We start from the raw sequence: 27,779 nt of genomic DNA, 5'->3' as shown, positions 1-27,779 counted from the left end.
ACTCTCCAACCATGGCACACCGATCTCAGAGCTCATCGGTTGGCGATAACCCCCTCGACCCAAACTACCTGCCCCCGCATTACCGGGAGGAGTACCGCCTAGCTATTGATGCTCTGATAGAAACTGACATACAGGTAGTTTTGTACTGGTACTTGTTTTTAAATCAGTTTCAAAGGAATAATTATTTTAAAAGATGTGTTGGTTTAATTAATTTGGGTGTGTCTCCTGTCACACCAGGGTTACTTTGAGTTCCTCCAGAGTGCAGAGATCTTCGGTTTCCTGTCACAGGCAGAAATTGAATTTATCAAGTCCACAATCCAGACGCCCAACCAGTCCTCCAGTGTCCCAGAGCTGACATACCATGAGGGAGGTCAGCCGGATGATGGCTCTTCCGACACTTACTGGCCGATGCAGTCTGACCTGGATGCCCCGGGGCTGGACATGGGCTGGCCGATACCGCAGCCAGGCTTCATGGGGCCCACGGAGGTCACCACTCTAGTCAACCCCTCCGACCCAGACATGCCCAGCATCAAGGAGCAGGCCAGGAGACTCATCAAGAATGCCCGCCAAGTAAGTAGAAGGGAGGGTAAACAAGAGATAACTTGCATATCCTGTTTGCTTTCAGCTGGTATTACTGAGAAAAGCAGCATCTGAATCTGAGATCAAAGCATTATCCGGTCATAAACATACACTTATTCAGTGCACAACAACAAATATGCTATGTATGCTTTTGTTTTGAAGCACATACAACACTTTTTCATGGCTAATCTGAGAGTGGATGGGTGGGAAACGCTATAATGTAATAAATGTCCTCTTTCTCTGTCTTACTGGTATGCACCTTACAAATCAAACTTAATCTCTTAAAAAAAAATTGAGATAATGGGCTGTCAGTGATCAGTGTATGTGTAGGTAATGCTATCTCATTCTTAGTTAATCTTACTTTTTATCTCCCACTGCCAACTTCGACACCACTCCCTTTCAGGCAAATTTTTAACTCACTGGCCTTTTTAAAATATAGTTTACATGAAATGAACATGAGTCAAACCAAGTTAGTGTGGTGGACTGTGTTGTTATTTGTCCTCTATTTCTGTCTTTTTGTTAAAGGTACATGTCTGTCTTTTTAACTGTGACAAAAAGATTGACTCTCCTGTGTTCAGTCATAAAAGTGTTTCAACATGCACATAGACAGACAGCTTTAGAGACAGCTTATCTTTCTATACCATGTTTACTGCGTACATTTATTTGAGATGAACATTTACTGTATTGCTGATAGACTGAGGGCAGTCAAATTCCCATATAGTCTCAGTTATTTGTGCCAGATGTTTTGTACATGTATTCATCATAGGGCCCTGAAATAGTGTATTTTGTGACCCAATGTGGTTAAGTGAGGAATGAGGAAGAGATGTCTTAATTGAAGTGTGCACAATATTTTAATTCATTATTACGTTTGTATAGTATCTATGGAATGATGTAAATAGCGTGAGTACATAAATTAGTCTTTAAATCCTTCTTATTTATCACATTGTCAGGAGAAACATTTACGCAAGCCAGTCAAAGGTACCATAAACATCTACATATGTTATCGTTTACATGTTGCAATTTTAAATTACCCATTTATTTAAAATTATTATAAAACTGAACTAATAAAGACAATATTATATTGACCAAACTAGTTTTCTTGTGTTTGCTCTTCTGCTTCAGGTTATTGCTGTGGTGATGGACACGTTCACAGATGTTGACATTTTTTCGGATCTTCTGGACGCAGCAGCGCGCCACATTCCAGTTTACATTCTACTGGACGAGCAGGAAGCCCATAGCTTTGTTTCTATGGTGGTCAACTGCAAAGTCAACTTGGATTTGCATCCTGTGAGTTTGTCTTTCATACATTTCCTCAAAAGACTGTGCTGCCCGTTGGCTATCCTTTGACATTTATTGTTTTTGTACTTATTTATAACACGTAATTTCCACTAAGGCGTGCATTTGTCCATAACTAATAATAATAATTTTAAATTTGGTTTTACAGATGGTGCGCGTCAGGACTGTGGCAGGAATAACTTATTATTCCCGTACAGGGAAATCATTTAAGGGGCAGGTGAAGGATCGTTTCCTCCTGGCTGACTGCAAAGCTGTACTCAGTGGCAACTACAGGTGAGTCATTCCGTTGTATTTATTATATTTGTATTATATTCTCAAGACACCCTTGCCTATCACTCTGCAAATGCAAGTACTTTAATGCCACCAACGTTCTTTCTTATTTTCTTCCAGTTTCATGTGGTCTTTTGAGAAGATCCACCGCTGCATCGCTCACCTCTTCCTCGGGGAGCTAGTTGCCACCTTTGATGAAGAGTTTCGCATTCTCTTTGCTCAGTCAGAGCCTTTAGTTATTGACCCATCCAATGGAGCACTTTCTCTCTCTGAGACCAGCAGCACCAGCAGTTACTTGGGCAACCAGTTCGGTCTGAAGAGGACCCAGTCTTTACGTAACCCCATAGGTTTCCGCAGGCAGCCTGAGCTTGCCGCTGCCTTCCCCTATGGAGACTCAGATCGTAACCTTGGACTTCCTTTCCGACGGACCGATCCATATCGTCAAACCGTTGAACTTGGGGCAGGAATTACAATTGGAAAATATTCCCAGCAACAGTTTCGTCCGCAGCAGTCGTACCTGGAACAGGGGAGATCCATAGTTTCCAGACAAATGGAGATGAATACCTCCGCCTTCCAGAGGCACAGCTATGCAGAGGGAACCCAGGAAAACTACTCATCTTCAAGGCAATACATGAAACACAGAGTCATGAATAATCTGGATGAGACAGATTTTCAAAGGTAGTTAACCCTTTAATATCTACAACTGTTTGGAAACTGAACTATTCAGAATCATCACATGTATCTGAATCTTAACTACCATATTTCACTTACAGAGAGCAGACCCAAACTAGCCATTACTACAATGAAGGGCCTGGGCCGGGATCTGGCCATGGACACTACGAGAGACTGCGAGATCGTTCTTCACAACTCTCCTTTGACCAGCATTCAGATTCAAGCTATCGCTCAGAACCGGAGCCTCCAGCAGGAAACTATGGTCGAAGCTACTTTTCATCTGAGGACTTGAGAGGACCTGAGGGACACCAGGGACACCAGGCACCTCCATTAGCTGGGAGGTATGGGGGAGATTCCACCAATAAAAGGCCAACCATAGGTCAGCCGTATGCCTGCCAGACTTCACCCACGCAGCTCCACCCACCAGAGAAGAAACCTTTTGGCAAACAATCTGATCAAGCGCATGATGAAGACGACGGTGCTAAGCAAGGCATGAGGAGTTGGAGAATTCAATCCTATCTCAGCACTTATGAGGACGGTGGAGAAGAAGGTCTGGCTCAACCGTTGGGGCCTGATGCATTTGAAGATCTTCCACCATCTCAGCAGCCAACTGCCACTGAACATTCGGCTCCCCGCTTTGGAACAAAGGAGCCACCGAATGTCCCCCCCAAACCCAGACCAGAGATCCTGAGACCGCGGTATGGAAAGCCCATCTTACCTGAGGGCAACAGTAAAGACTCTGCCCCAACAACCTCCAAGGATCTGTTTCCATCAGTCAGTGACTTAAAGCCATTTGCAGCTCGGGAGGCTGAGAGGGAAAGAGAGAGAGACACAGAGAGGGGTGCAGCAAGGGAGGTTGGTGTAGATGTGGAGGTGAAGGAGGCTCCAGATCTTTTCCTGTCCAAACATGAATCATTCCGTACACGTGTTAACCCACTCCTTCAGCGTAGCTCTCGTCTGCGTTCCTCACTTATATTCTCATCTTCCAAAGCAGAGATCCACAGTGGTAGCCTTGGCCTAAAACCAGCAACCGAGAAAGACGACGAGTTAGACACAGTGCGCACTTCCTCGATTGTGGCCCAGATCCTAGAGAAGAGAAGGTCTTTGTCTCGTGAGCCTTTTGAGTGGAGAAAGAAGGCCGAAGAAAAAGATAAGGAGAAAGAAAGGGAAAAGGAGAAAGAAAGGGAAAAGGAGAAAGAAAGGGAGATGGAGAAAGAAAAGGCAAAAGAGATGGATGAAGAAAGGGAGAGGCAGAAAGAAAGAGAGAAGGAGAGAGAGCGACAGCAGGAGGAAAAGGAGATCCGAATGAAAGAGGAAATGAAAGCAAAAGAGGAACCTCAGAAAACCTACGAAGAGGTAAAGAAGACACCAACTGCTGGGAAATCTGAAGTCACAACATCGTTATCTATGAACATGAATGACCCAGCCAATAGACTGCAGTATTTCAAAGACCTGGCTGCCAAGAGAAAAGCCTCTAAAATGGAGACAGAGTCATCACTAAAAGCCCCAGAGCCCGCTGAAAAAAAGCCAGACCTTTTTGATAGACGTCCCCTCAAAGCTACAATGTCTCTAAAGAGCCCAACTGTCCCTGTTAGTTCAGCAGAACCTGAACCAAAGAAGCCAGACATCTCTTCAAAACTGGCAGAGCTCACTCGTAGAGCTTCATTTAGTTCCTCAAAACCACCCATGATCCCCACCAAGCCTTCTGCGAGCCACCTGAGACCTTCAGAGGCAACTCATCCTCGTAAAGAAGAAAGTGCGTCTGAGGGTCAAAAGAAAGATATATTCAAGGTTCTAAAGCCCCTCGCTTCACCGAAGATCTTCAGGAGAGATCCGTTGAAGCTCAAAGGACTGAATCCTCGCCGCATCTCCTGTGACGAGGAGATTCTGACCACAGACGCTACAGATGCAGAGAAGAGTCAGCTAAAAAAGAGTCGCTCTTATAGTTCTTCAACTCTGACACGTGATGAATCCAGGGAAGGACTGCAAAGAGGGTTGGGATCTACTACATCCATCAACACACTTGGTGAGAGCAAGGGTGACGGTAAGACACTGGACTTTTTAAAGAAGCAGACTCAGAGGCTAAAGGGATTCCTGGCGCCCAAGGATAAGGAAAAGAAATCTTCCGGAGATGATAGAGGCATGAGCACGGTCAAAGAGATCACTGAGGGTTCAAGCAAAAAGCCGAGTTTATCAGCTAAAGATACTACGGACCAAACTACAGCCAATCACAAGACATCAACCAGCGTGTCCGGCCCAACTCGTTACCCGGGCCCGGGCAGCTCTGTTCTCTACAGTAGCAACCTACGAGATGACACCAAAGTCATTCTAGAGCAGATCTCAGCCAACAGCCAGAAGAACCGACTGGAGCGAGAAGCAACCGGAGGGGACAGAGATGGTGCTGGCGGGGAGAAGGTGCTGGAGAGACAAAACTCCATCAAAAAGAGTCGATTTCTGCATCAACAGACCAACGTCCTGGAGCGGGAGGGATTACTGAAGAGGATAGAGAGTATGAGGAAGGAGAAGAAGGTCTACAGCCGCTTTGAGGTAGTATATCACTGCAAGGATGATGTTTGCAGCGTGGATGGGAAAGAGATATGAACTAGAGCAAAAGCAGCGTTAGGCTTAAACAACTAAAGCAGTTAAGACATGTATTAGTAAAATCAGGGGTTTAGATTACATTTCATGACAAAAACCCAACTGTTTAAAATATAAATCCTGTATTGTTTGAATTAATCAGATGCAGCAGGATACAGTATGATTGTGTGAATAGTATACGTTTACAATTCAAAAAAATTAAATGTGAAAGAACAATTTCTTTGCATCTTTCTGAGCCATAAAAATGATCCGATATGTTTAAACTCATGCTAAGACATTACAAAAAGTAGATAAACAAACGTGTTCATATGTTTTAATTATGTTTTTATAGATGGTCTCCATCATTTCAGAATCAATTATGCTGTTTGTATAATTTAAACTATTTGTTTATTCCCAAACAATTCAGATTAATGTTGACATAGTGTTTGCACCTCACCTGTTAAAATAAATGTTGGTGGACAAGCTAATTTGTATTGCTTTTTCACTAGTCTAGTTCAACTATATGATTGTTATACATCCTTATTCTATTTTAAATAAGACTGAATTTGTTTTTATATTTAGTAGTATACTGGATAAATATAAGTAAAAGCCCATACTTCCGGCTGTCCCTCATAATATTGACAGTAGAGAGAATGAGGGAAAGGACAGACTGAAACTGGATGGGAGTTCGTACACTGTTGGATTCACTGTTATCCCTGTTGTTCTCTTAACAGATGGGGAATAACTTGGGATAACGAAAGATGGAAGAGCCACCTTTTATATGGAAACTATTTATGCAACATGATCAAAAAGACCCATCGCCCCCCATATGTGCCAACACCACTATCAAAGTACCTCTGTGGCGCAACACTGCAGCCTTTTCTGGATTTTCACACAAAGCTATAAAACTTGAAAGACAATATATGAAAATGCTGAAAACAAACTAAAGTCATTGGGTCTGGAATGTGCCTGTGTGCCAAGACCTGGTACGACTTTGACCGTATATGGTTACTGAGAGAAAGAACAGTGACTCTACTTGCATACTGGCTGCAAGGGCAAATGCTCCACCAAACAGAAAAAGGTAGGGCAATTCACCTAAAACTGAACTTGTATGAACGTGAATGAGGGCGTTAGTTAGACGGGCTTAAAGAAAGACGGTACATGTTGCACCTGAGTGATAGAAATAGATCCATGCCAGTTAAACAACTTGTGGTACAACGCTGCACGTGTACAATGCCATCGTTGTGTGTCTGTGCACTGTCCTTGTGGATTCACTGTGTGCCAATGGCCCCACCAAGGGCATTACCGAAGCTTGGACAATTATTAACCCAGACCAGAAAGCAAAGATGAGAAAATGAAAAGGAATACAATGAGATGAAGAATTGATGAATGTGAGATTCTAGAGAATGAAAAAAAAAAAAAAGTGAAACAAAATCTGAAATGTCTAATTCTAATGCTGTGGTGGAGTTTCGATCGAGAGCGTCATATACCTTTTTATCGAGGCGGGGACCCACTTCTCAGGGTTGAAGATGTCAAATAACCATTTAGAGAAGGGCCGACAGGCTTTCATGGTTTTGTGGAGTGGGGTTAAAAATGTAAGTGTGCTAGCTCTTGTCTTATGTAATGTAAATAAAAATGTAAAGCACTTGCAGTTGTTCTGAACACTGTAAAAAGACAGAAAATGTACAACGGTTTCTTTCTCTTTTCACTTTTAAATGAGTCATCACCCACAAGGGAAAAGAAGAGAAAAGGGAAAGCTACATTTTTCCGTACTGGAGCAGGGCCATGCCTCCTTACACAAGTCACTTAACTTCTGAGACCTGCGCCCACGCAGAACTGCTGACTCCTTTGCTGCTTTGTAAATACTAGTAAACCAGAGCTTTAGTTTAATGGTACAGTTCCCAGACGGGGCATCAAACCCTTCAATGTGCGTTTTTTTGACTACATAAAGGAATGGAGGATCGATTGCCATACAGACACTTCTGGGGTTACAATGTTTTCTATACGGGATTATAATGTACATATTTATCTAAAAAGGGGCTTGTTGATAATCTAAATAACAAATTTGATTATGATAATCCTCACTGTACTATCAAAGTGCCTTGTGTTTATTTCAATTAATATGCAGGGAAGCGGTCTTGGCTGTAAAAAGTAATTGGCATTAAGTAGGGTGAAATCATTTGCACAGGGTCAATGTGTTGTTGTTTTTTAAACCCCGCAAAGTATTAAATTGTATTTGAAATACTGAAAAAATGTCTTTTATTAAATCTCTTTAAAACTGAAATTGAATCTGGCTGTGTGCACATATATACAGGACGCAAGTATATTGTATGAATGGTTGTACTATTTTTATTCATAGGCTCCCTAAAATTCATAAAGTAAACCCATTTGCAAACAATATCACAACAATGTTAAAACGTTTTATATTTTGTAATATATTAATAACATATTAGTATATAAGTACAGACTATTTAAGTAAGATGAACATAGCAACATATTCATACAGGATACTACTGCTGGAACTAAACACCATTTACCGCTCACAAAATGTAAAATATTGCAGGCTTCACGAATACATCAAAGCGAGCCCATGTCTCAGAACACGGTTTGTAGGATCCTGCTTCTCTTGTTCTGAGGGAACCCAGAAGCCAACATTTGTGAAATTTAAAGTTTTCACCTGACAAGAACTGATCAACTGATCTTACTGGGGAGAACACGAGGGCCCCTCTGGTTCTATAAAATACTCAGTTTCCCTCCTGAATCTCTGCAGCTGTTTTTGCAGGCTGCCTCTGTTTCTCCGTCTCTTCTAGCTCCTTGTAGAGACAGTGCAGCTGAGCCAACTTCACTTGTTCTGTAAAAATGACCAAATCAAAGGTTGTTTTACTGCTCGCAGAAACATGATCATACATCATGAGAGGGAACTTACCAGCTGATAACAGCTGACTTGTTGTATTCTCAGCACTCTCTATTTCATCTGGGAGCATTTCTGGAGTCTAAGTAACAATTTTAAGGTTATAAGCCATTAACAAGATCAACATTGAGTCACATTTCACACCATTCTGTTTAGGAGATGTTGGAATAAATATAAATTAGTTATTTTTATATAAAATAAACAAACTTACAAAGACAGAGTGCAGATTCTTATGCTGCTCGATCAGTTGATGAAGTTGGTTTTCGAACTTCATCCTGCAAAAACAAGGCTGACTTTATCAGAAATATAGACATTTTCAATGACATTTGATAAAAAATTTTCTCACATTGCACATTTAATAGGTACCGCTGCTTCCGGTGTTTAAGCTTTATTTCCTGAATTTCACATCTGTACTGTTCAAGCAGTTCCTCGCTCTTCTTGTTCTGCTTCAAATTCCTGCAAAACACACACGATTCATCATTAAGTACCAGATATACACATACTGTAAATAAAGATTGTAACATTGTATCTCACCTGAACTTATATTAGACCTGGTGCGAGGTTTGAACATTGTTAATCATTTTTTCACAAGTGTTGGTCAGCGATTACATTGCAGACTGCAGCGTATTCTTCATATTACAACATTTGATCCCATATACATATACAGTAAATATACAGGTATTAAGAACAAGTCCATTGCAATTTGAACCTGCTGTGTGTAACTCTGGATATCAATATCACATGATTCTGTGACATTACACAAAAATGTGTCAGAGCCATGACAACCTAAATATATAGTACAATTAATCACACCGTATTTAAATGTTGTCTATTATTACTGCATACATGAAATTGTGCTTGCAAGTTATTATGCTTGCATATGGGGATTAGATGAAATATACCATTACAAGTAAACAAGACAAACAACATATAAAAACATAACATTTAAAAAGTGAACAGTTGACAAAGAGTCACACTGGTGTCACACTCTGAAGCCCAGACCCTACAACGTAGAATGAGACGCATGTACGGATCTTGTTTCTAATCTCAAATCCATCTTGGTGGAAGTGATTCTAGTCAATATATACCACAGAATAAATCAAAACGGTATCCATAATAAGGTATACTTATGCACACTGAAGTCAAATTCCTTGTTTGTGTTACACATTACTTGTGAATAACGTTGATTAAAATGTAAAAAAAAGTTTTAAAATTACATCAATATATAAGATAAAATAAAATAATCCTTTATTAGTCCCGCAGTGGGGAAATTGCAGGATTACAGCAGCAAGAGACACATAGTAAAATAAAAAAATAAAAACAAGTAAAATAAATAAACAGTAATAAAACAGTAAAGAATCTACAATAGCAGTATTTTATATACAGACAGAATACAAATTTTATTTAAAAACGTATTTAAAAAGTATTTATATTAAATAGTAAATTATGTAAGCTTAATATACAGTACGAGCAGAAGGACTGAAAAAAGGAATCCAACATTTCATGGTAAATCTAAAGTACAGAGAAGATCTGACACCAGACAATTTCTCAAAGGAAAGATTCTTGAGGATTGGGATAAAATCCTGCCATCTAGTGTTACATATCCAAAACACACAATTGAGGTCTCACAACATGAAGAAATAAAAACGTTGACAGGTCAGGTGATGCACACTCCTGACAGCTGGAGACGTTCAATAATGTTTGTATCTGTTAGTGTGGAGCTCACCTGACAGCCTCCTGCTCAGACTCCTCACACTGGAACTGCAGCTTCCTGCACGACTCTGGAGAAAAACACCACAGCTCCTCAACGTATTTATGTTTTGTTTGTGTATTTAGTATTTGTCAGATGAGGTATATGTTTCTAGAAACAGTTAACAAAAACTCTGCATGGCATAAATAATCAATTACATATTAGTCTTTGAGTACCTTCTTTTTCTTTATGGAATCCTTCCAGTCTGTAAGCTTCAATTTGTACTGTCAAAACAACAACAGTGCAGCGTTACGATATAAAATAGTAACGTGTGTACAGATACATAACACATAAGTCTCAGCAACAGGTACAATAAGAGTGTTAACAAAAACAATTATCAGGGATGATTTTGTGTCTTACAAGTTGTCAGCTCTTTTTGCAAAACATCACTGGCTGATTTGATCTCCTTAATTTCTTCCTCCAGGGCTCTTTTACCTGGAACAAAACACTGAGTTTGACTATATTATTTTTAAACTATTAAAACTTCTTGCATCAAAAACTAACCTTTGTATGTCATTCAAACATGATTCAATAATCCTAGCACTTCTGATTGAAACTCATGGTTCTATGCTTATCTTTTTCAAGTAAAGTTATTCCTTTTATTTTTATACATAGTAAATCAGAATGGGTCTCGTAGGGTGTTGCAGTTCCCTAGAGATGGAGATATTAATCATATCTCATGGTTCTCCACTCATCATGATCTGATACTCCTTGTTTGGAGTAACAGGTAAGGATGTACCTCACTGAAGATGACGTTGCTTAACGTAAGGACCTTTATGGTCATAACTGACAGCTATCTTACTCACGGTTTTAAATTATAACCGTTGTGTTCAACTTGTACTTGTTGCATGTAGTTTCCCGTCCTTTGCTTAAACTCTGACTGTTACCCGTAACTTGTCAAAATGATTGCCCTTTATACTATTTTTTTCTGTTAAACCAAAAAGAAGTCGTGGTTAATTAGCATACAGACAGCACAACGAGCCTTCTGATTGGTGCACATTCACGAAGCGTTCCTTCAATCTCAGACCTTCGTGTTGAAAGGTTTTGACATTATTAGATCGGTGTACCGCTATAAGACACGCTACATGCGGTCTAATGCTCTGTTAAGGGATTTTGATCGTTAAATTCAAGAAAACAATCAGAGTTACCATCGGAAGCGGAAGTATGGCTCCCCAAAGACGAACAAACATGTCAAGATGATCCATCCCCATCCGGCTTTCGTCAGCGTTCCAAGTTGAAATTCGTGCTGGCTTGTTCAGAGCATCGAATACGTAAAACGAACTACAGGACTCAAGCTGATCAAATGACTAATCAATTAATACGACAGCCAAATAACCGAAACGGCGATTTCATAGGACCGTCCCCAAGCGCCGACGTGAGCCCAGATTAACACAAAGGCGGAGAGACGCGACAGTGAGTTCGCTGGCTTCACTTTGTACCTTTGGCTTGGCCGAAATGCTTTACAGTAGGTCGAAAATGTTTACTACCAATTAAATGAAAATGTTAGATGCAGAACAGTTTAAACTTTAGAAGGAAGTGGAGGTTTGTCATTCATAAACTAACGTGGAATAAAACAAAACTCATCTTTTCCGAAAGATGTTGCGATTGGGTTTGAACAGACCTAAAACTCTCCTCATTAGGGGGGGGGGTCATAAAATATGAACATGATCCAAAAACGTGAAAAGTCCAAGTCAGTCAAACACTACCTTGTTGCAGCCTTCTTAATTTGCCCATCAACTGTTCAACTTTGGGCTCCAGCATTTCTCCACCTGACAGCAGGGCATACAATATACCTAATCAGATTGATTTGGGGATTTTCAAGATTAGTGTCAGTCGTACTTTGTAAAACTTTACCTTCTCTCAGGGGTGTAACATTAATCAAGTCCTCAATGTTAATTCCTGTTAAATAAAAATAAATGTTAATGTGAGAGGTCTCACTCCAACATTAATGTGTTCAGGTTTGGTCTCAGACTGATAGAAGTTAATGTTAGCCGTCTGCGTAGTGTTTAGCTAGCATTGACCTACACTAGTGCTAACCTTTCTCCTTTAGCAAACATTAATGACTACAGGGCTCTCAAGTGTCACGCATTGAGCGTGACTGTCACGCATTTCGGTCTTAAGCCACGCCCTCCCGCCACACATCGTATTTCTCTCGCTGAAAAAAAACTCTAGGCTATTTAATGTGCCGCAGCGCGCAAACATGACCTGGTCGCGCTGCCCTCACCATGGAGGAATCAAGCACGTCTCCCGAATCCCCTGCCAATCAATAAAAAGAAATGGGCTACAGGAATAGCCAATCAGAAAAACGTATCTGGGTGAAATGTAATCCCGGCCGCGCCTCCGCCACCGGCCCGAAGAGGAGAGAGAGAGAGAGAGAGGGAGCAAGGAGAGAGAGAGAGAGAGAGAGAGAGGGAAGGAGAGGGAGAGGGAGAGAGAGAGAGAGAGAGAGAAAGAGAGAGAGAGAGAGAGAGAGAGAGAGAGATGTCACTCTTACCTGTCTTAAAAACTTGAGAGCCCTGTGACTATTAAAAATGAAATGACACTTAATTAACTGTAATATTTGAAATATTAGCCAGCCATAGAGGAAGATACTAAACATTAAGCCCCTGTCTTACTATTTGGCATTACTACAGTTTCACACCATGTTTTATTAAAAGTTAGCTTTAGCTTAATAGTTTACTTTTCATAGCCAACAACAACAACAACTGGACTGCCGATTCTACCATTAACTACTTTATGTTAATTAGTTATTATAAGTAAACATTAGCCACTATAGTAACTCACAGTTTAATTTAAGATCAAGCCATCTAACCTGCCAATTCGTTCATATTAACTCAGCCAGCAGTGTCTCTTCTTTAGCTATCCAGATGAGGGAAGTATCATATTTTTACTCGGGAGTCGCGAATCCCTGAAGGGACATGCGCATGCGCATATGCGCATGAAAGACGACGTTTCGCGCCAAAGGGTGCGCGCGCGCTCCACAGTAGCAGACCAATATGGCTACCTGTATTACTTTCTACAGTAACCCATAATAGTTATGGTTGAAAAGTAAACTGTTTGATAGACAGGTTCAATAAGAGTGTTAAACAATTATCAGTGATGATTTTGTGTCTTACAAGTTGTCAGCTCTTTCTGCTTTTATCTCCAGAGCTCTTTTACCTGGAACAAAACACTGAGTTTAACTGTATTATAGTTATTTTTAAACTATAGGATCATGCACTTGCCTCGTACACAAACCTTTGTATGTCATTCAAACATTAATCAAACATCCTAGCACCTTCTATTAAAACTCATGGTTCTATGCTTATCTTTTTAAGTAAAGTTATTCAATTTATTTGTATACATAGTTAATCAGAATGGGTCTCGTAGGGTGTTGCGGTTCCCTAGAGATGGAGATATTAATCATATCTCATGGTTCTCCACTCACCATGCTCTGATACTCCTTGTTTGGAGTAACAGGTAAGGATGTACCTCACTGAAGATGACGTTATTTGACGTAGGAACGTCTATGCTCAAAACGGACAGCTGTCTTACTCACGGTTTTAACTTTTAATGGTTGTGTTCAACTTGTACTTGTTGCGTGTAGTTTACCGTGTTTTGCTTAATCTGACCCTTAATTTATCAATATCATTGCTCCTTATACTGTTTTTTCTTCTTCGGTTAAACCTGAAACAAGTCGTGTGTCAATTAGCATACAAACAACACAACCAGCCTTCTGATTGGTGCGCTTTCACGCACGTTGACGTTTTACTGCCTGTTTACAAAAGTTTTATAATAAATGAATAATGTCCCATAGGCATATGGTACGTACACATGGTAAATGTTGTAATATATAATGCATTTATATTTTTTTATGTCCACATTTAAAGTTGAACACTTAATTTAGACCCCCTGTAATTATATTTTAGCACAATGGAAATTAAGCCTACTTCATTTGAATTTTTATATTTTAATGACATTAATCTAAATTTGCTCCAAATATATAACAATGTATCCACTATTCAAAAGCCTTAAACCAGACCAAGACTCGATGTTTGAGACATAATGCTATTTATTTTTTAACACATAACTCAAACTCACATGGACTTAGTGGATCTTTTACTGGAAAATAAAGTCTCCGCTCTGTGGCAGACGAATATGCAATGTATGATGCAATGGCAAAATATGAACTTAAAGTATATCTTTGGGATTTGTACAGCTAAGTTGAATAATAATATTAGCCATTCCGATTTATTGGTCAGTATTTAATATCAAGAACACAGCCGGTTTACTTTTATTAGAAAAATCTCTTCTCACAGTGGCTCATGGTAGAACACACAAAATTAAAAACTTTTACATGGTATCAGTTTTAATGAAAAGCAAACAGCAATGTGGAGGAATGTTGTTCCACTTTGATTTAATGCAAATATACAATTCAAACAGACCTACAAAGCCCCAAAATTACTTTACCTTTACACATCAAACCACTAAGGAGTTCTATGTACACTTACACATCAGTTAGATACAAACACAAGAGTTAAAAAAAGGGCTGCCAAACAACACTGTCTCTCCAAAACTGGAATACCTGTATAGTGTGCATTATCAGCACATGCAAATCAGAGAGGGCCATGCAAGAGGTGTAAAATCAAAACAGAAGTTACACAATGAAACATTCTAATGATAAATATATCCCTCAAGTTGTGTGTGTTTATGTGCAGTGAGCATTTGGACTTTCAGTGCTTTTTGATTCCTTTAGCTTTTAAGTATAACCAGTATATGATGGTTTCACAATCACTTTAAGTAACAAAGTCCTTGTAAATCTTTTCAAGCAACAGCATAAGCAGGCGTCTTCCTCAACACCATCTTAAAAGCAACCTCAAAACAACCCTGTTATCTACATCAAGCTCAATAAATAGATGAGTTATAAGTCAGTCGTCAATCTAGAACAGTGTTAAAACTCAGAAGTTCTCAAAAGTGGATCAGCTTGGAATGGAAGTGGGCAAAAATTCCAATACTTCAACTTTAGTTCACACTATTTGTAATGAGAAAAAACAGATACAGCTCTAAATTTGTATGTCATGTTAATGACCAGCTGAGAGAAAATGAGTGAGCGGTAAGAGGACATCTCAGTTTGAAATCAAAGAAATAATTTTAATAACATGAAAAGACATTCCGTAAGAATATATAGTTTATAAATAATAATTTATGTTCATGTTAGTCACATCCAACACTGATCTTCATTATTTTGCCATTAAAACATTTTAGTTACTGTACTGGGAAAGTGTCCTAATATCGGTGCACTTTTTCCCAAAAAGTAACACACCCTTGGTGGGAGGGGTTCGAGGTATCATACACAGTTATACACTTAGCTATTTACAGCTGTGACAGGCTAGGTAGAGGTATTCCTCTGGTAGCTCAAAAGAACCATAACACATCTTTAGTTGTGTTTCCAATGATGCCATGCAGAGTTATTTTACATCAGCAGGCTCAAAAGGAGAGATACGTTTGGGAAAACAGGTTTTTCTAGCACTAACTTCTTCTTAGGCAAAACTGGTGTGCATCAATATTCTGCGCCGTGGATAGTTTACCGCAATTTTTGTGTTTAATCTCTGCAGCAAGACAAAGCTGAGTGCCACGCATTCACAGGATAACATGTTTTACAATGTATAAACCGAGCCAAACTAATGTAGGCATCTGTGTTAGTAGAAGCACAGTTACAGCAAGCAAAAGTGGTCAAACTGAGGAAAACACAAATCATTGTCATTAATGGCAAGATTTGTTTTAAATAAATAGTGTGCCTCTCAATTGGATTATAGGACAGGCTGCACCTGTTCCACGGCACAACTGCCCGTTTAAAAAAGTGTATGTGTGATCGGCGAAGAAATGAAGAGAGTACCATTGGAAAAAGTGAAGAAAAAGGTAAAGGAGTTAGGGAGCATGTTAGCAACATTTCACAATAAAGGGAGGTATTCTCGGTCTCCCTCCTATTCTCTTCAAGGTGCTGCCTCATTCACGGGAGCGTCCCACAATAGCCAGGATGTAGAGGAAAATGTTGATGATGTCCGTGTAGAGGTTGAGGGCAGCAAAAATGTACTCCTCTGGACTCAGAGCCAGCTTCTTGTTGCCCAGGAGAAGCTGAGTGTCCACAGCCAAAAACTGTAGAGAGGAAAACAAGGATGGAATTAGTAATTTTAAGAGATTTCTACACTTGGGATCTAAAATGAATGACACAATTTAACAGCTACTGTTTCAGATGTATCAAATATATCTAAATACCGTCATAAACTAAAAGACCATAATATACAGTCAACATAGACATGTCACAAATACCTTAATATATTATGTGATGATATACATTTCCATTCTTATTTAAGGTTAAATTGTCATACATATCTGATTCTCCTCTCAAGGTTGCCATGTATTAAAACACTGAGGCCACGTGCGTGAGAGAACGCAGCCCCCTCTTTCATTTGAATGGGACCACTAATTGATGCAGTGGGAGTGCTCATGCAGACGGCTCATACACAAAAAAGCTTGTCGTTTGTCAAAAAGTTTAACCTGGCTCAACCACACCAAAGCAGGGCAACGTTCTGTCTACATGTCCATGTATGCTTTGAGACAACATGGGTGTCACACTGGATCGTGTTGGTAACACCATATGGATCAATCTTCTCCATCCATTATGTTAATACCCTCGTAGCAGAATATTAAAGGTCAATAGAGCCATTTATTGTGCTCAGCTTCAAGAGTGGCTCTTTACACATCACATTGTTGTATCACATCTTCTCTTCTTTTGTTCATCTGATTGAATTCTACTCTTCGTAGAGTTGTCTACTTCTTCTGTTGGTCCAAAAAACATATTTAACTCTCTGTATAATAAAATAAAATACTCTGGTTTTGGTCATATACTCAGATCCTAATAACAAAGTTAGAGTCTCAACATTAAGCTCTTGTTAAGCATATATATTTTTACGACTCAGTTTGTGCTTTACTCTTAAACACTCTGCAGATATAATTATCCCTCTTTGAGCAGAATAAAGTTGACTGAACAGTGGGAAATCATCTGTATGCCAATGGGAATTGTATCCAGACGACATTACCTCACAAATATCAAATTACACAACTGGAGAATTTACCTTTGATTAATTTAACAGCTCTTGCGCAGTACTTTTGTGCTAAATAACAATTCTTCGAAATAGCGACAAGAACTAAATACAAGCAACAGTTTGCTGTGAGAAGGACCGTCATCTTTTAAGTACACAATGTGAGTATGAAACCTACGCAGGTGAAGAGCAGAGCGCCCAGTGAGGCATAAACAATGTGCAGGATCTTATGGCGGATGAAGATGCAGAGGATGGAGAAGAGCAGCAGCACGATCAGGCAAACAAACAGCACGCCCCGACAGGAAGTGAAGTCATACTTGCTCTGTGGAGAAAAGAGGTTGGAAAATATGAGCCGAGAAAAGACATGAAACTCACAACTTTTTGGCGGTTGATTTTGGATAATTTCTTTCTTTGTTCAACACCTATTAAACTCTCTTTACCCCCTCGTGCATTGTATCCCTTTTTTTGCAGCAGAAACTCAGCTATCAGTCTGACTTCTCATTTAGTCAAAGTATAAAGTTGACAGGAAGAATGACATTTACAAATCTTTCATCATAGCTACTCACAATATTTTACAGTTGTTAGTTGTAAAGAAACACATGTGGCAGAAACAAAAAAACCCCACTATAATACAGTCTATTTACATGTAAAAGGATTTTAACAGGTTTCATTGAAGGTCTGTCACTGTAAATCATTAAAGAAAATGTATAATTTAGTAAAATAATTTAGTCATTATGCTGGTCCAGAAACATAAACATCAGCACTTAACAGTTTTTCTCAGCTTTACCCAATATGATATATAAATAAAGTTGCTACTGTAAATAACACATCAGTATATTAAGATAAGTAGACAGAGGATTCAACAAGCAGCTATAATATATATATATATATATATAAATAAATAAATAAAGACAGTGAGTGTGCCCTCAGTGGGTCGTGTGTGAGATTGACTAGGTTGCACATCACACTGCAAAAAACTAAATCAGAAGAAATTCTCACTTTAGCTTTGAACCAGAGTGCTGATGTTTGTCTGTAGACATTTCATTACTTATTCAAACAGCTGTTTGTGTGCTGACCTGTAGTGAGAAGAGCACAACAGTGAAGCAGACCACTGCAGTGATGCCCACGGCCATGATGACGGTCTCTGTGTCATAGAAGCTGGCAATCATGCCCACCATGTAGGAGAGACTCAGGGTCAGGATGGACTGCAAGACACAGAACACACTCAAATCAGCATCACTTGTGACACATTTTACATGTTGTAGATTCAGATAAGATTCAGGTAAGATGAGCGAAATGTCTGTCTCAAAAAACAACACAAATCAATGTGGTCTTTAGTGTAGATGTTTGGAATATAACAAAACCTGACTGATGCGTTTAATTGACTTAAAGCCACATCACACACAGCTCCAATTAGATGTCATGAATGTAACTTTTACAATGGCTAATCCATACTTTTTTGTGATTTGTTATGAGTTGTTCTCACCAGTGCGACCAAGTTCCAGGGGTGCTTGCGGCGGAAGTCTCCACAACAGCTGAGGACGATCAGAGATACGAAGAAGACTGCATAGGACACGTAGTATGTCCATGGATTGCGCCGGACAAAGTACTTGGCCTCGTCGACAAAGGTGAAGATGGCGACAAACGAGAACGTGACCATCAGCTGCACTGTGAGAACCAGGAAGACCTGGTGGGAGGAAGGATATATCAATATAAATTGTATTAATGCAATATTTTCATCCTTATCAGACTCATTTCATCTGTTTGACATGGTGAAGCACCTACTTTTCTGATGAAGGCTTGTCGGATGGTCTTGTCCTCAAAGCCAGAGTTGGTGAACTCCTCATTGTCATAGTAAGAGGGAGGCCCATCGCCATGGTACCCAGGACTGCCGGTAGGCGCTGGTGAACGACAAAAACAGGACAACAGTTTGTTTTTGTTTTGTCATCGGCCTTTCACATTGTTTCCAAAGCCTTGCGCAGCGTCACGGTGGCTTTTCGCTGTGGGGAGCAAAGCGTTCAATGTGGTTGAACTTTGGTGCTGTGTGCACTCCGCTCTCCTCTGAGCTCAGGGGCACGAAAAAAAAAATCTAAAAAGCCAGGTCAAACAAATGGACACGTGTCTGTGGGGTTTTCGGCACACTCTGATTGTAGTATTGATCTGATTGATTGCCCAGTCGTTTGTGTTGAGTCTGAGCTAAATTAGAGCAAGAGGTTTACTTGTCGACCGGGATAATGTTTACAGTTCTTCTAGCATTCACAAGCCTTTAGTGTGTAAAAATACTAGTGTGCAGGAAAGAACTCTGCTCAAACTGGTAACTTTCACTGAACTGAGACAGCTTTATGAAGCAAAGAGGAAAGGTTTTGGAAAGTAATACAACTGAGCATATTTTTGTGGATGGAGAGTTAGCAGGGTGAAATGACATGATGTACTTACTTTCATAGAGGCCCTTTTGGTTATGTCATGGTTTATCGTTTCTGAGTCACATTCAAGTATCTAACAGCAAAGAATGAGGTGGTCTCTTCATAAATGCCTCACATCTTTGGTTTAATCACTCACCCGTTTGGTCATTGGGAAAGCCTGGCTGTGGGTGTCCCTGCTGATAAGGCCCCTGAGGGTAGGGTGCCTGTGGGTAGGGCATCTGAGGGTAGGGACCCGGGGCAAAACCTGGGCCTGCCTGGGGGAAGCCTGGCTGTCCGTAGCCGGTTGCTGGAGGGTACGGTCCCCCTGGGGCTTGGCTGTAGTTGGGTGGGGGCATGCCAAAACCTGGCTGAGGGGGTCCATAGACATTGTTGTGAAGTGGGTTGTTCTCACCCATAATAGGGTATCCACTCTTGTCCTGGGACATGATGTGGGTGATGGCTCACTTTGCTACTAGAACAATCTATGAGATGAAGAGAATTCAAATGAGGATTAGTTCACTTCTAAAAACATCTGTATCCAGCACAAACATACATTGAACAGGCAAGAAGATTTGAATCAAAATGTCTTGTTCGCAGTATGAATATTCATACAATGTCAAAATCTATATTACATATCAAAAGTCTCAGAGGTAAGCAGAGAAAAAGTAATGTTGGTTCAGTATCTAGGCCAAACTGGCAAAGACACAAGCACTGCATATCCCTGATTAAAATTCGACAATCAAACTAAGTTGCAGCCAGAAAGGACAGAGGTAGTGAGGAGAGCAATACCAATTTGCCTTTGTTTCACAAACTAAAATCCAGCTGTTTTACCTTCCTTTTGTGGATTGATTTGTTTCTGCTAATATATGCATTTCATTCACTCTACAGACACAAATCAAATGTGATTGGTCTTCTCATGGTCCTATTGTGGACCAACCAGAATAAACTGACATTGATGCGGAAACTTCCAAGGAATATTTTGAGAGAAAAAACTAGGCTGCGAGGGATCAGGAGGAAAAGGCTGAAAATAGAAAAAGAGATGAGCCACAACAAAAAGGGTGCATCCCAAGTCTCTAAATTGCATCCCCGTTTCCCTCACTTGCGTCCTTTCCTTCTCTCTCCTCGCTTGGTTTCCTTGCGTCTCTCCATGCATCCCTGGTGGGAGGGACTAAGACGCTTTAACAGCTGACGGGGTTTGTGTCCGTATTGGAACATAATTGTTTTCTGCTCCGGACAGTTTTAGCGAACATTCTAATAAAAATCCACTTAAAATATTAATTGAAAATGATCGTATAATGTTTGCAGTTGATTTAATAGTGTTAAACTACTACTACTACTGACAGTTATCATCACTGTCAGAGTGGAGATGTTTTCTCTCTAGTCTGTTAAACAAACTGCATTGAGTATTTACACACAGTGTGTGGTATTTATACTGTGTTCTGTGTCCTGCTTATACGCGCAGGATCGATTTCTACCGGCGGAATGCATCTTATTTTATTATTATTTATGTCTGTATGTTTAGAAATTATGATTTTCATATCATTACAAAATAACCCACAATAGGATTACGGTTTCTCTTCAACACTGGAATATTTTTTTAGGCTCAATGTTTCAGGTTAAATTTAAATTAAATAACCTATCAAACCGACAGTCAGGAACGATCAGCCTCACGTGACTGAATGAAAGGACGATACATGTTGTAAAAAGTGTTTTACTGAGATGGTGAATCAGAAAACAAATCTAATATATAGCTTGAGTTTAACCTGTGATCGTCTTCACTCTGGTATGAAACTCCAGCCATCAGTTCGCTCAGCTGCAGCGTCCAATCAAATAACAGATGAACAGTGAGGGGGCGTGTCCAGCATGGCTCCTCTGAGATCCCTCCTCGCTTCTCGCTCCTTAGAGCAGAATAAGAGCTTTGGGACGGCCGTCAATATGGCGGCGCAGAACCACGTCCGGTTCAATTGAGGAGCGAGGAAACGACAATTTAGAGACTTGGGATGCACCCAAAGACTGTTGCAACACCTTCAGTGGAGAGTGCAGAGGGAGACGGGGTTACAGGGCATGAAATGCACCTGGCTGTAATCAAGGCCTTGAAATGGATCAGGGAGACCTGCCACCACAGCACCAAAGGGAAGAATACAACTAAAGAGGACATTTTAAAAACTAATGGCCAGTTAATACTACTCTTCATTGTTTTGTTCTCATCAAGTGTCCAAAATAAAAAATTGTTCAGTTGATGTTTGACCTTTTTGCTTCAAAAGCGACATTGACAAGTAATCCATTGAAGCTGCTAAATAAATTTGCTGATAAATTTTCTTCCGATTCATTTCAGATTGATCAACTTTTTTTTTTTCACTCTAATGTCAATGTTACCCAGACAGGTGTGATGGTGTTGGTTGATTGTAGTGGCAAAAAATGTATCAAGACCTGAACTGTGTTTTACTTTTACAGAATTTGGTGGAAGAAGTCATTTTGAAAGGATTTTGTCATTGTAAAACTTTCCAAATAACAAGGTTCAACCAGAGGTGTACTGGATCCTTTTTACAGCTGTGAATGAACCTGCCCCTCAGTGGAAACTTTAACCAGTATTTACAGGCTTCATTTATACCCACATAAAACTGTCAATCCAACACACCAACTGTATTGATTTAGCCAGCATAGAAAGTAAAGCAAATGAATGATGCAAGAGAAATTGACGAGATGGCAAACGCCATGAACACATGTAACAAATGTATTATTAATATGCTTTGCTTCAGGAAGAGGCCTGACAGGCCATTATTGCAGTGTCCTACACTACAGTATACAGCTAATTCACTATGTGCATGGATGTCACAGGGCTGCACACTAGAAAACAGAAATCTTTCTGCAAGTGAGGTCAGATTTAAAAGGTTGATTAGTGCTTTAAAATGTGCTGTGCAGGTTTCATATTAAAGACTAAACTCTCTACTGGCAGGATGGGAGCCAAAAGCCATTCCCCTAATTGCTGACTTCAAAAGAAAAGCTTGAGTCTGCAGCAGACAGACTTCACAGCAGTGATAGACTTCTGCTGTTTAAACCACATCCACAGTACAGTACAGTTACACTCTCAGTCCTATGCTTATGCTATTTCTTTCACTCACTCACACCAAATATATATACACAAGTACCAAAATATCCATTTAGTGGCAGATTAGAAAGCTAAAAATCAAGCTTACTGTTTCTCATATTCCCTCCATCTTTCTCCTCCCCTCTTTCTAGGCCACACAGTAGGCGTTATGCAACACTGCTCTATTTCGCCCTGGTAAACGCATCCAGACTAGTGTGTGTCCTCATGATCTCTGTCTGTCCATCACTGGGACAGTGCGATGAGGGACTCCAGACAAACATGGTGAGTGCTGGCTCTGCTTCATACATACAGTCTCCATTAAGATCATAACAGATTACAATCATTATCTGAGGAGCCAAATCCCTCCCGGCTTTCCGGACAACAATGGTTGTGTAAGGGGGGGATATAGTACTGAGTACAGCAATTTCGTTGAATTACCGGAAAAAAAATATTTATTTATCATGGAAATGTTCGTGATCATAAAGGATCACACTCTTGACCTGAAATGACAAACATCCTACTCCTCCGACAAGACATCTGTCGTCTGAGCAAACCCAGAGATGAAATGAATAACCCATGAGTCCTTAACTAATCATGTGACACAGTCAAAGCATGTGATCCCTCCCTGTCCAATGCCCATGTAAAGCATTTAGGTTTGTAACTCTGGATTCGAAAGGATTTGCAATCCATGTTAGCACTGGGAGATAAGGCCGAAATCACATGTAAAAAAAAAAAATCCTACGGATGTAAGAAGTGTCATGAACCAGGCCGCACAGCCATGACAAAAAAGGGGGATACACACAAGCAAGTAAAAAAAAAAGAGAAAAAAAAGGGTTTATTTAACTTAGGTAGCATAAAACACAATTTAGTGTAACAGTGGCATGTGGAGTTAGTACTTTCAGTAGTGGAGGTGAGTGGAAAGTGTGTATGTAATGTTGTATAGTTTAGAGACAAACCATAATCTTTAACAAAGAGACAAGCGGGTGTCTCAGTACAGAGAGGGAAACCACCTGAGACGAGAGGGATTTTTAACTGTGGTTGCCAGTGCTGCTAATTAACCCAGGTGTTCCCACTCTGCTGATAACCCTCTGCCACGCCCACCTGCAGGGACCGCACAGAAGCAACACACTTTGCTCAAAGTCTTTCTATTAATCAATTATTGTTTGGTCTATAAAACGTAAACAAAATAAATGCTCATCACGATTTCCTTAAGCTCAACAGTGTAAAGCTCAAAGATATCAGTTTATTATCAACTTCATTAATCTATACAACTTGTTGAGTCATAACTTTTGATAACAGACATTTCTAAAATGATAACATTGAATCAAATTATTCCCCAGTCCATATTCATATTCCTAATTAAGTCAGGTAGGTCAACATAAGTGATTTTGTTTTGCCTATTTGGAGCCTTCTATCTGTTTATAGATGGATTACTTCATAGTAACACACAAAAGAATCAAGAGAATATCAGAAATGTGAATAAGATGAATAACCTAAGTCAGCTTGGTCAGCATAGACGGACTTCTCCTCTGATACATGAAGCTGTAATTGTTTAAAAAGGTACTTGATTTAATAGTCAAGAAGTGTAAAAAAAAATAAAAATAAACAAGATAAATTAAATAAATAAATAACTGGTCTCTCTCGGCAGTTTTCAGAATGACAAAAGTCAAGGCTCTTCAGTAAAGGTCATTAAAAGTCAGTGCCCTGTCTGCCAGCCAGTCAACTCAAGCACACAAGATAGATTCAGCAACCACAATAGTTTCACTTCCATGTCTGTGAAAGTGAATATAGTCAATACAGTTTGAGAGGAGTGACTCAGTTTGAGGCACTGTTTGTGTACAGCTTTATAAGCATTACGTGGGTGATTTCAAATCCTCTTAGGAGAGACGCCCCGACGCTAGATGGATAAGAACAGTACACGATCCCTGGCTTCTACGGATAGCTATCGCTAGGGGAATTAGGTTAGGGGGGAATTCAGTGGGCTAGCCAGAGAGCAATGTTAACACAATTAGGCGAACACAATACCTCGACAAACCCACATACAACATCCTATGTGCATGCCAAAGCAACACCAGGAAACACAGCAACAAAACAGGCACAAAAAGCAGTGGGGGCTTTACAGAGGTTTGAAATGAGAAGTTTTGATCTTTGATGGACGATGACTTCGATCAAATGAAATTACCACTTATTTTAAAGATTAAGTACTTTTAACATGCAACACTTTAAACCAGCATCTAGAACTTCACTAAGTGACATCAGAAATAAAATGTTGTTTCACAGTCACATGATGAGTGACTAATTCTGTGGTGAAAAGGTTTCATGTGGTTGTTTCAAACATTGTATCAACCACAGAACCAGCTACATGTAACCTCACTCCTCAAAGCACTGTTATGGAAACCCCATTTGGACCACCTGGTAGATAAATCCCCCACCGAGTCACTGACTGCCTATCTGCCAGCCGATGCAGCACTCTGGTAAGATTTTGTCACGCCGTGTCAGCAGCTCTTGTTATGTCAAACCTGCAGACACCTCGGCGTGTGACAGATGGCTGCACTTTAGCTAATTCGGCATAGTATGCCAACATACTGCGACCACAGTGAAATCATTCTCAATTATTCTTTATAATAACAGAACAGATTTGTCTTTGTGCCCATTACAACATAAAAGTGTATAGGTTAAATAGTTTATCTTGTTATAAGAAAAGTTTTCGGTTCAAAATGTCATACATTATTAGAAAGATAACATTTTCTTGTTAAATCTATATAAATAAGGAGGCATGTTGTGGAAGTAAATGTTGCTACATATTGGAAGTATCTTGTTATAAGAAGAAATTAGTTATTTTTTTGGCTGGCAACAATACACTTTAACAAAGCACAGCTAATTCATCACTAGTTTAGAGTTGAAATCAATTATTCACTCCTTACAGAGTGTAAGCAGTTGGGAATTGCAGGTAGCGGTGTTAGCAAGATACCGCAGCTTTATTTATATTGTCTGGACAAGATATACCAACTGATTCTTGAAAATCTAAATATTACCAAACTGAACAGAAGTGCAAGCAAAACACATTTATCCTAAATGTTAAATACCCCCTATCTTCACTGTATAACGGTGTCAAAAGGACAGCAAACTAATTATCTCCACATTGCATCATGCATGTCCTGGTAACCAGCTGTCAGGGAAGAATAGTTTCGGTCTCAGATAATGAATGTCATATTTAGGTATAATGCTTCAGCTTCAGTCAACATGGGACAGCCAGAATGTAAATGGAGAACTTCAACCAATAACACACTGTCAACCTACAAATAAAAACCATTTCATATGGGGTCTAAACTGTAAACGGCAAAGGACAGTTTTTGGTCAATGTAGACAGCCTATATTTGGAGATGTGTGGATTAGTCATGGCGAAGCATTGAAACATACAAACATATAATCAAGATATGGGTAATATAGTGGCATTAATATTGTTGGTATAATACTGCATTTATTACAAGCATGTCATTTATTGGTTTAGTCCAAAACAGACAGGTCTCGTTATATCATCAAAGAACAGTTTCTACACTGACTTTCTGTAAATTTACTACAAAAACATATTAGGGTTGCAAGTAATACTCATCTTCATAAGGGATTGATTAGCACATTCTTCTAGATTAATCAATATATTGTTTGGTCTGTAAAATGTCAGACAATTGTTATTAGTATCATCACAGCACAAGGTGTAATGTTTGACCAACATTCCCAAATATATTCAGTTACAATAATATAAATCAGAGAAAAGCAGCAAATCCTCCCCATCTTATCATTACAAATATTGTTTTGTAAAATTAACCATCCTGTTTAATTACAGTATAAAGCATGAATGGCTGTAATTATAATAGATTATAGCAAAGAAAAGCTAAGAAAAGTCTATGGCTGCAGCTAACAATTGCTTTCATTATCGATAGATATACAAATCAATTATTAAACTAATCGATGGATTGTTTGGTCTACTAAATGTCAGAATATAATGAGAAATGTCTGTCACTATTTTCTAGAGCAAGGTCATTAAATGTCTCAATTTAGTCCCACAGATATTCCGTTTACGATCATAACAAACAAGTTAACAAATAAGGAAAAAAGAGAAAAGCTGTAAATCCTCACATTTGAAAAGCTGGAACCACTGAATGTTTGACATTTTTAGCTTGATAAATTCTTAAAAACGTGTAAACAAAAAAATACTTATGTAACCACTTAAGAGCTGAAAAGCACCACATACTGTTATATTAATTATATGCAATGAATAGTGACTTAAAAACACACCGACAAGCAAGAGACACTCCACTAAACCACCAATCAAGAATAAAAAGGTAACATGTTAAGGCTGTGCGGGACCAGGAACATGAATCCAACATAAACATGAGCCTGTATGGTGCACCTGCAGCGGGCGCTCCTCCAGCTGACGTCTAGGCCCCACCAGCGCAGATCAACACTGCGACACTGCGAGCATCTGCTTGCGTTACATCAAACACAAACTCACACATATCAGCCCGAAACTAGCAAGACCGCCATTGTAGAAAAGATAGCGATCAACTATGAGTGATTCGCTAGGTGGAAGGTATCCAGTTCGCCATGTTGAAACCGTAGAGCTGAAGTATTTTTTAGGACAAACACCACAAGTCCCCCGTCCCCCCCAACCCTCCACACACACACACACTTTCACGGGGCAGAGCTGTCAGCTAATTTTCAAGCCGAATGCATTATATTTGTGGTTTACTGCATCAACCTATGTAGAAATGAACCGCTCTGCTATAACCATCAGTTCGTGCTCACGCACGCGCGCGGGCGAGATGCTGACCGTTGCTAACCAGCTCGCTAGCCGCACAACCATCATATGTAATCAAACGGTTTCTACATTTAGCGTTAAAACACACAACGAACGTAGTTCCACTAAAGTCGGACCCACGTACCTTTAATGTGTATATTTCAGAGTGACAGTCGACATTAATTCTGCCTCCTGGGTCTCTGGGCTCTGGACTGATCAACTGAACAACTGGGTCGCGAGCGGAGCCTCTGACGACGCCACACGACGTCGTCACGTGGTTTATGGGAATCTCCGCGTGTTACACAAAATGACACACTTTATCTCTCCCCTCGCCATAATGACGCAGTATTTTTC

The 27,779-nt window shown here is 39.8% G+C and overlaps 2 protein-coding genes across 2 annotated transcripts; one reads left to right on the top strand and one right to left on the bottom strand.

The window, feature by feature from the left end:
- Positions 1-11: 11 nt before the first annotated feature.
- fam83hb (family with sequence similarity 83 member Hb) lies at positions 12-6,896 on the top strand (the record flags this gene model as incomplete). Its single annotated transcript, XM_079232078.1, has 7 exons — positions 12-134; positions 238-570; positions 1,702-1,866; positions 2,024-2,148; positions 2,266-2,823; positions 2,919-5,364; positions 6,129-6,896. 7 exons carry the CDS (start codon positions 12-14, stop codon positions 6,147-6,149), a joined length of 3,771 nt encoding a protein of 1,256 aa, XP_079088204.1. The 3' UTR covers positions 6,150-6,896.
- Positions 6,897-14,296: 7,400 nt separating this feature from the next.
- On the bottom strand, positions 14,297-19,985 carry grinaa (glutamate receptor, ionotropic, N-methyl D-aspartate-associated protein 1a (glutamate binding); the record flags this gene model as incomplete). The annotated part of the gene is made up of 6 exons (XM_079231557.1): positions 14,297-16,190; positions 17,316-17,459; positions 18,214-18,342; positions 18,624-18,824; positions 18,923-19,038; positions 19,697-19,985. The coding sequence occupies 6 exons, from the start codon at positions 19,983-19,985 to the stop codon at positions 16,041-16,043; spliced, it is 1,029 nt and encodes a 342-aa protein (XP_079087683.1). The 3' UTR covers positions 14,297-16,040.
- Between the last annotated feature and the right edge of the window lie 7,794 nt (positions 19,986-27,779).

The sequence above is a fragment of the Taurulus bubalis genome, assembly GCF_910589615.1.
Source record: "Taurulus bubalis genome assembly, chromosome: 16".
In the NCBI taxonomy this organism is placed as follows: Eukaryota; Metazoa; Chordata; class Actinopteri; order Perciformes; family Cottidae; genus Taurulus; species Taurulus bubalis.
The sequence above is the reverse complement of the archived record's forward strand: the minus strand, read 5'-3'. Positions and strand labels throughout refer to the sequence as shown.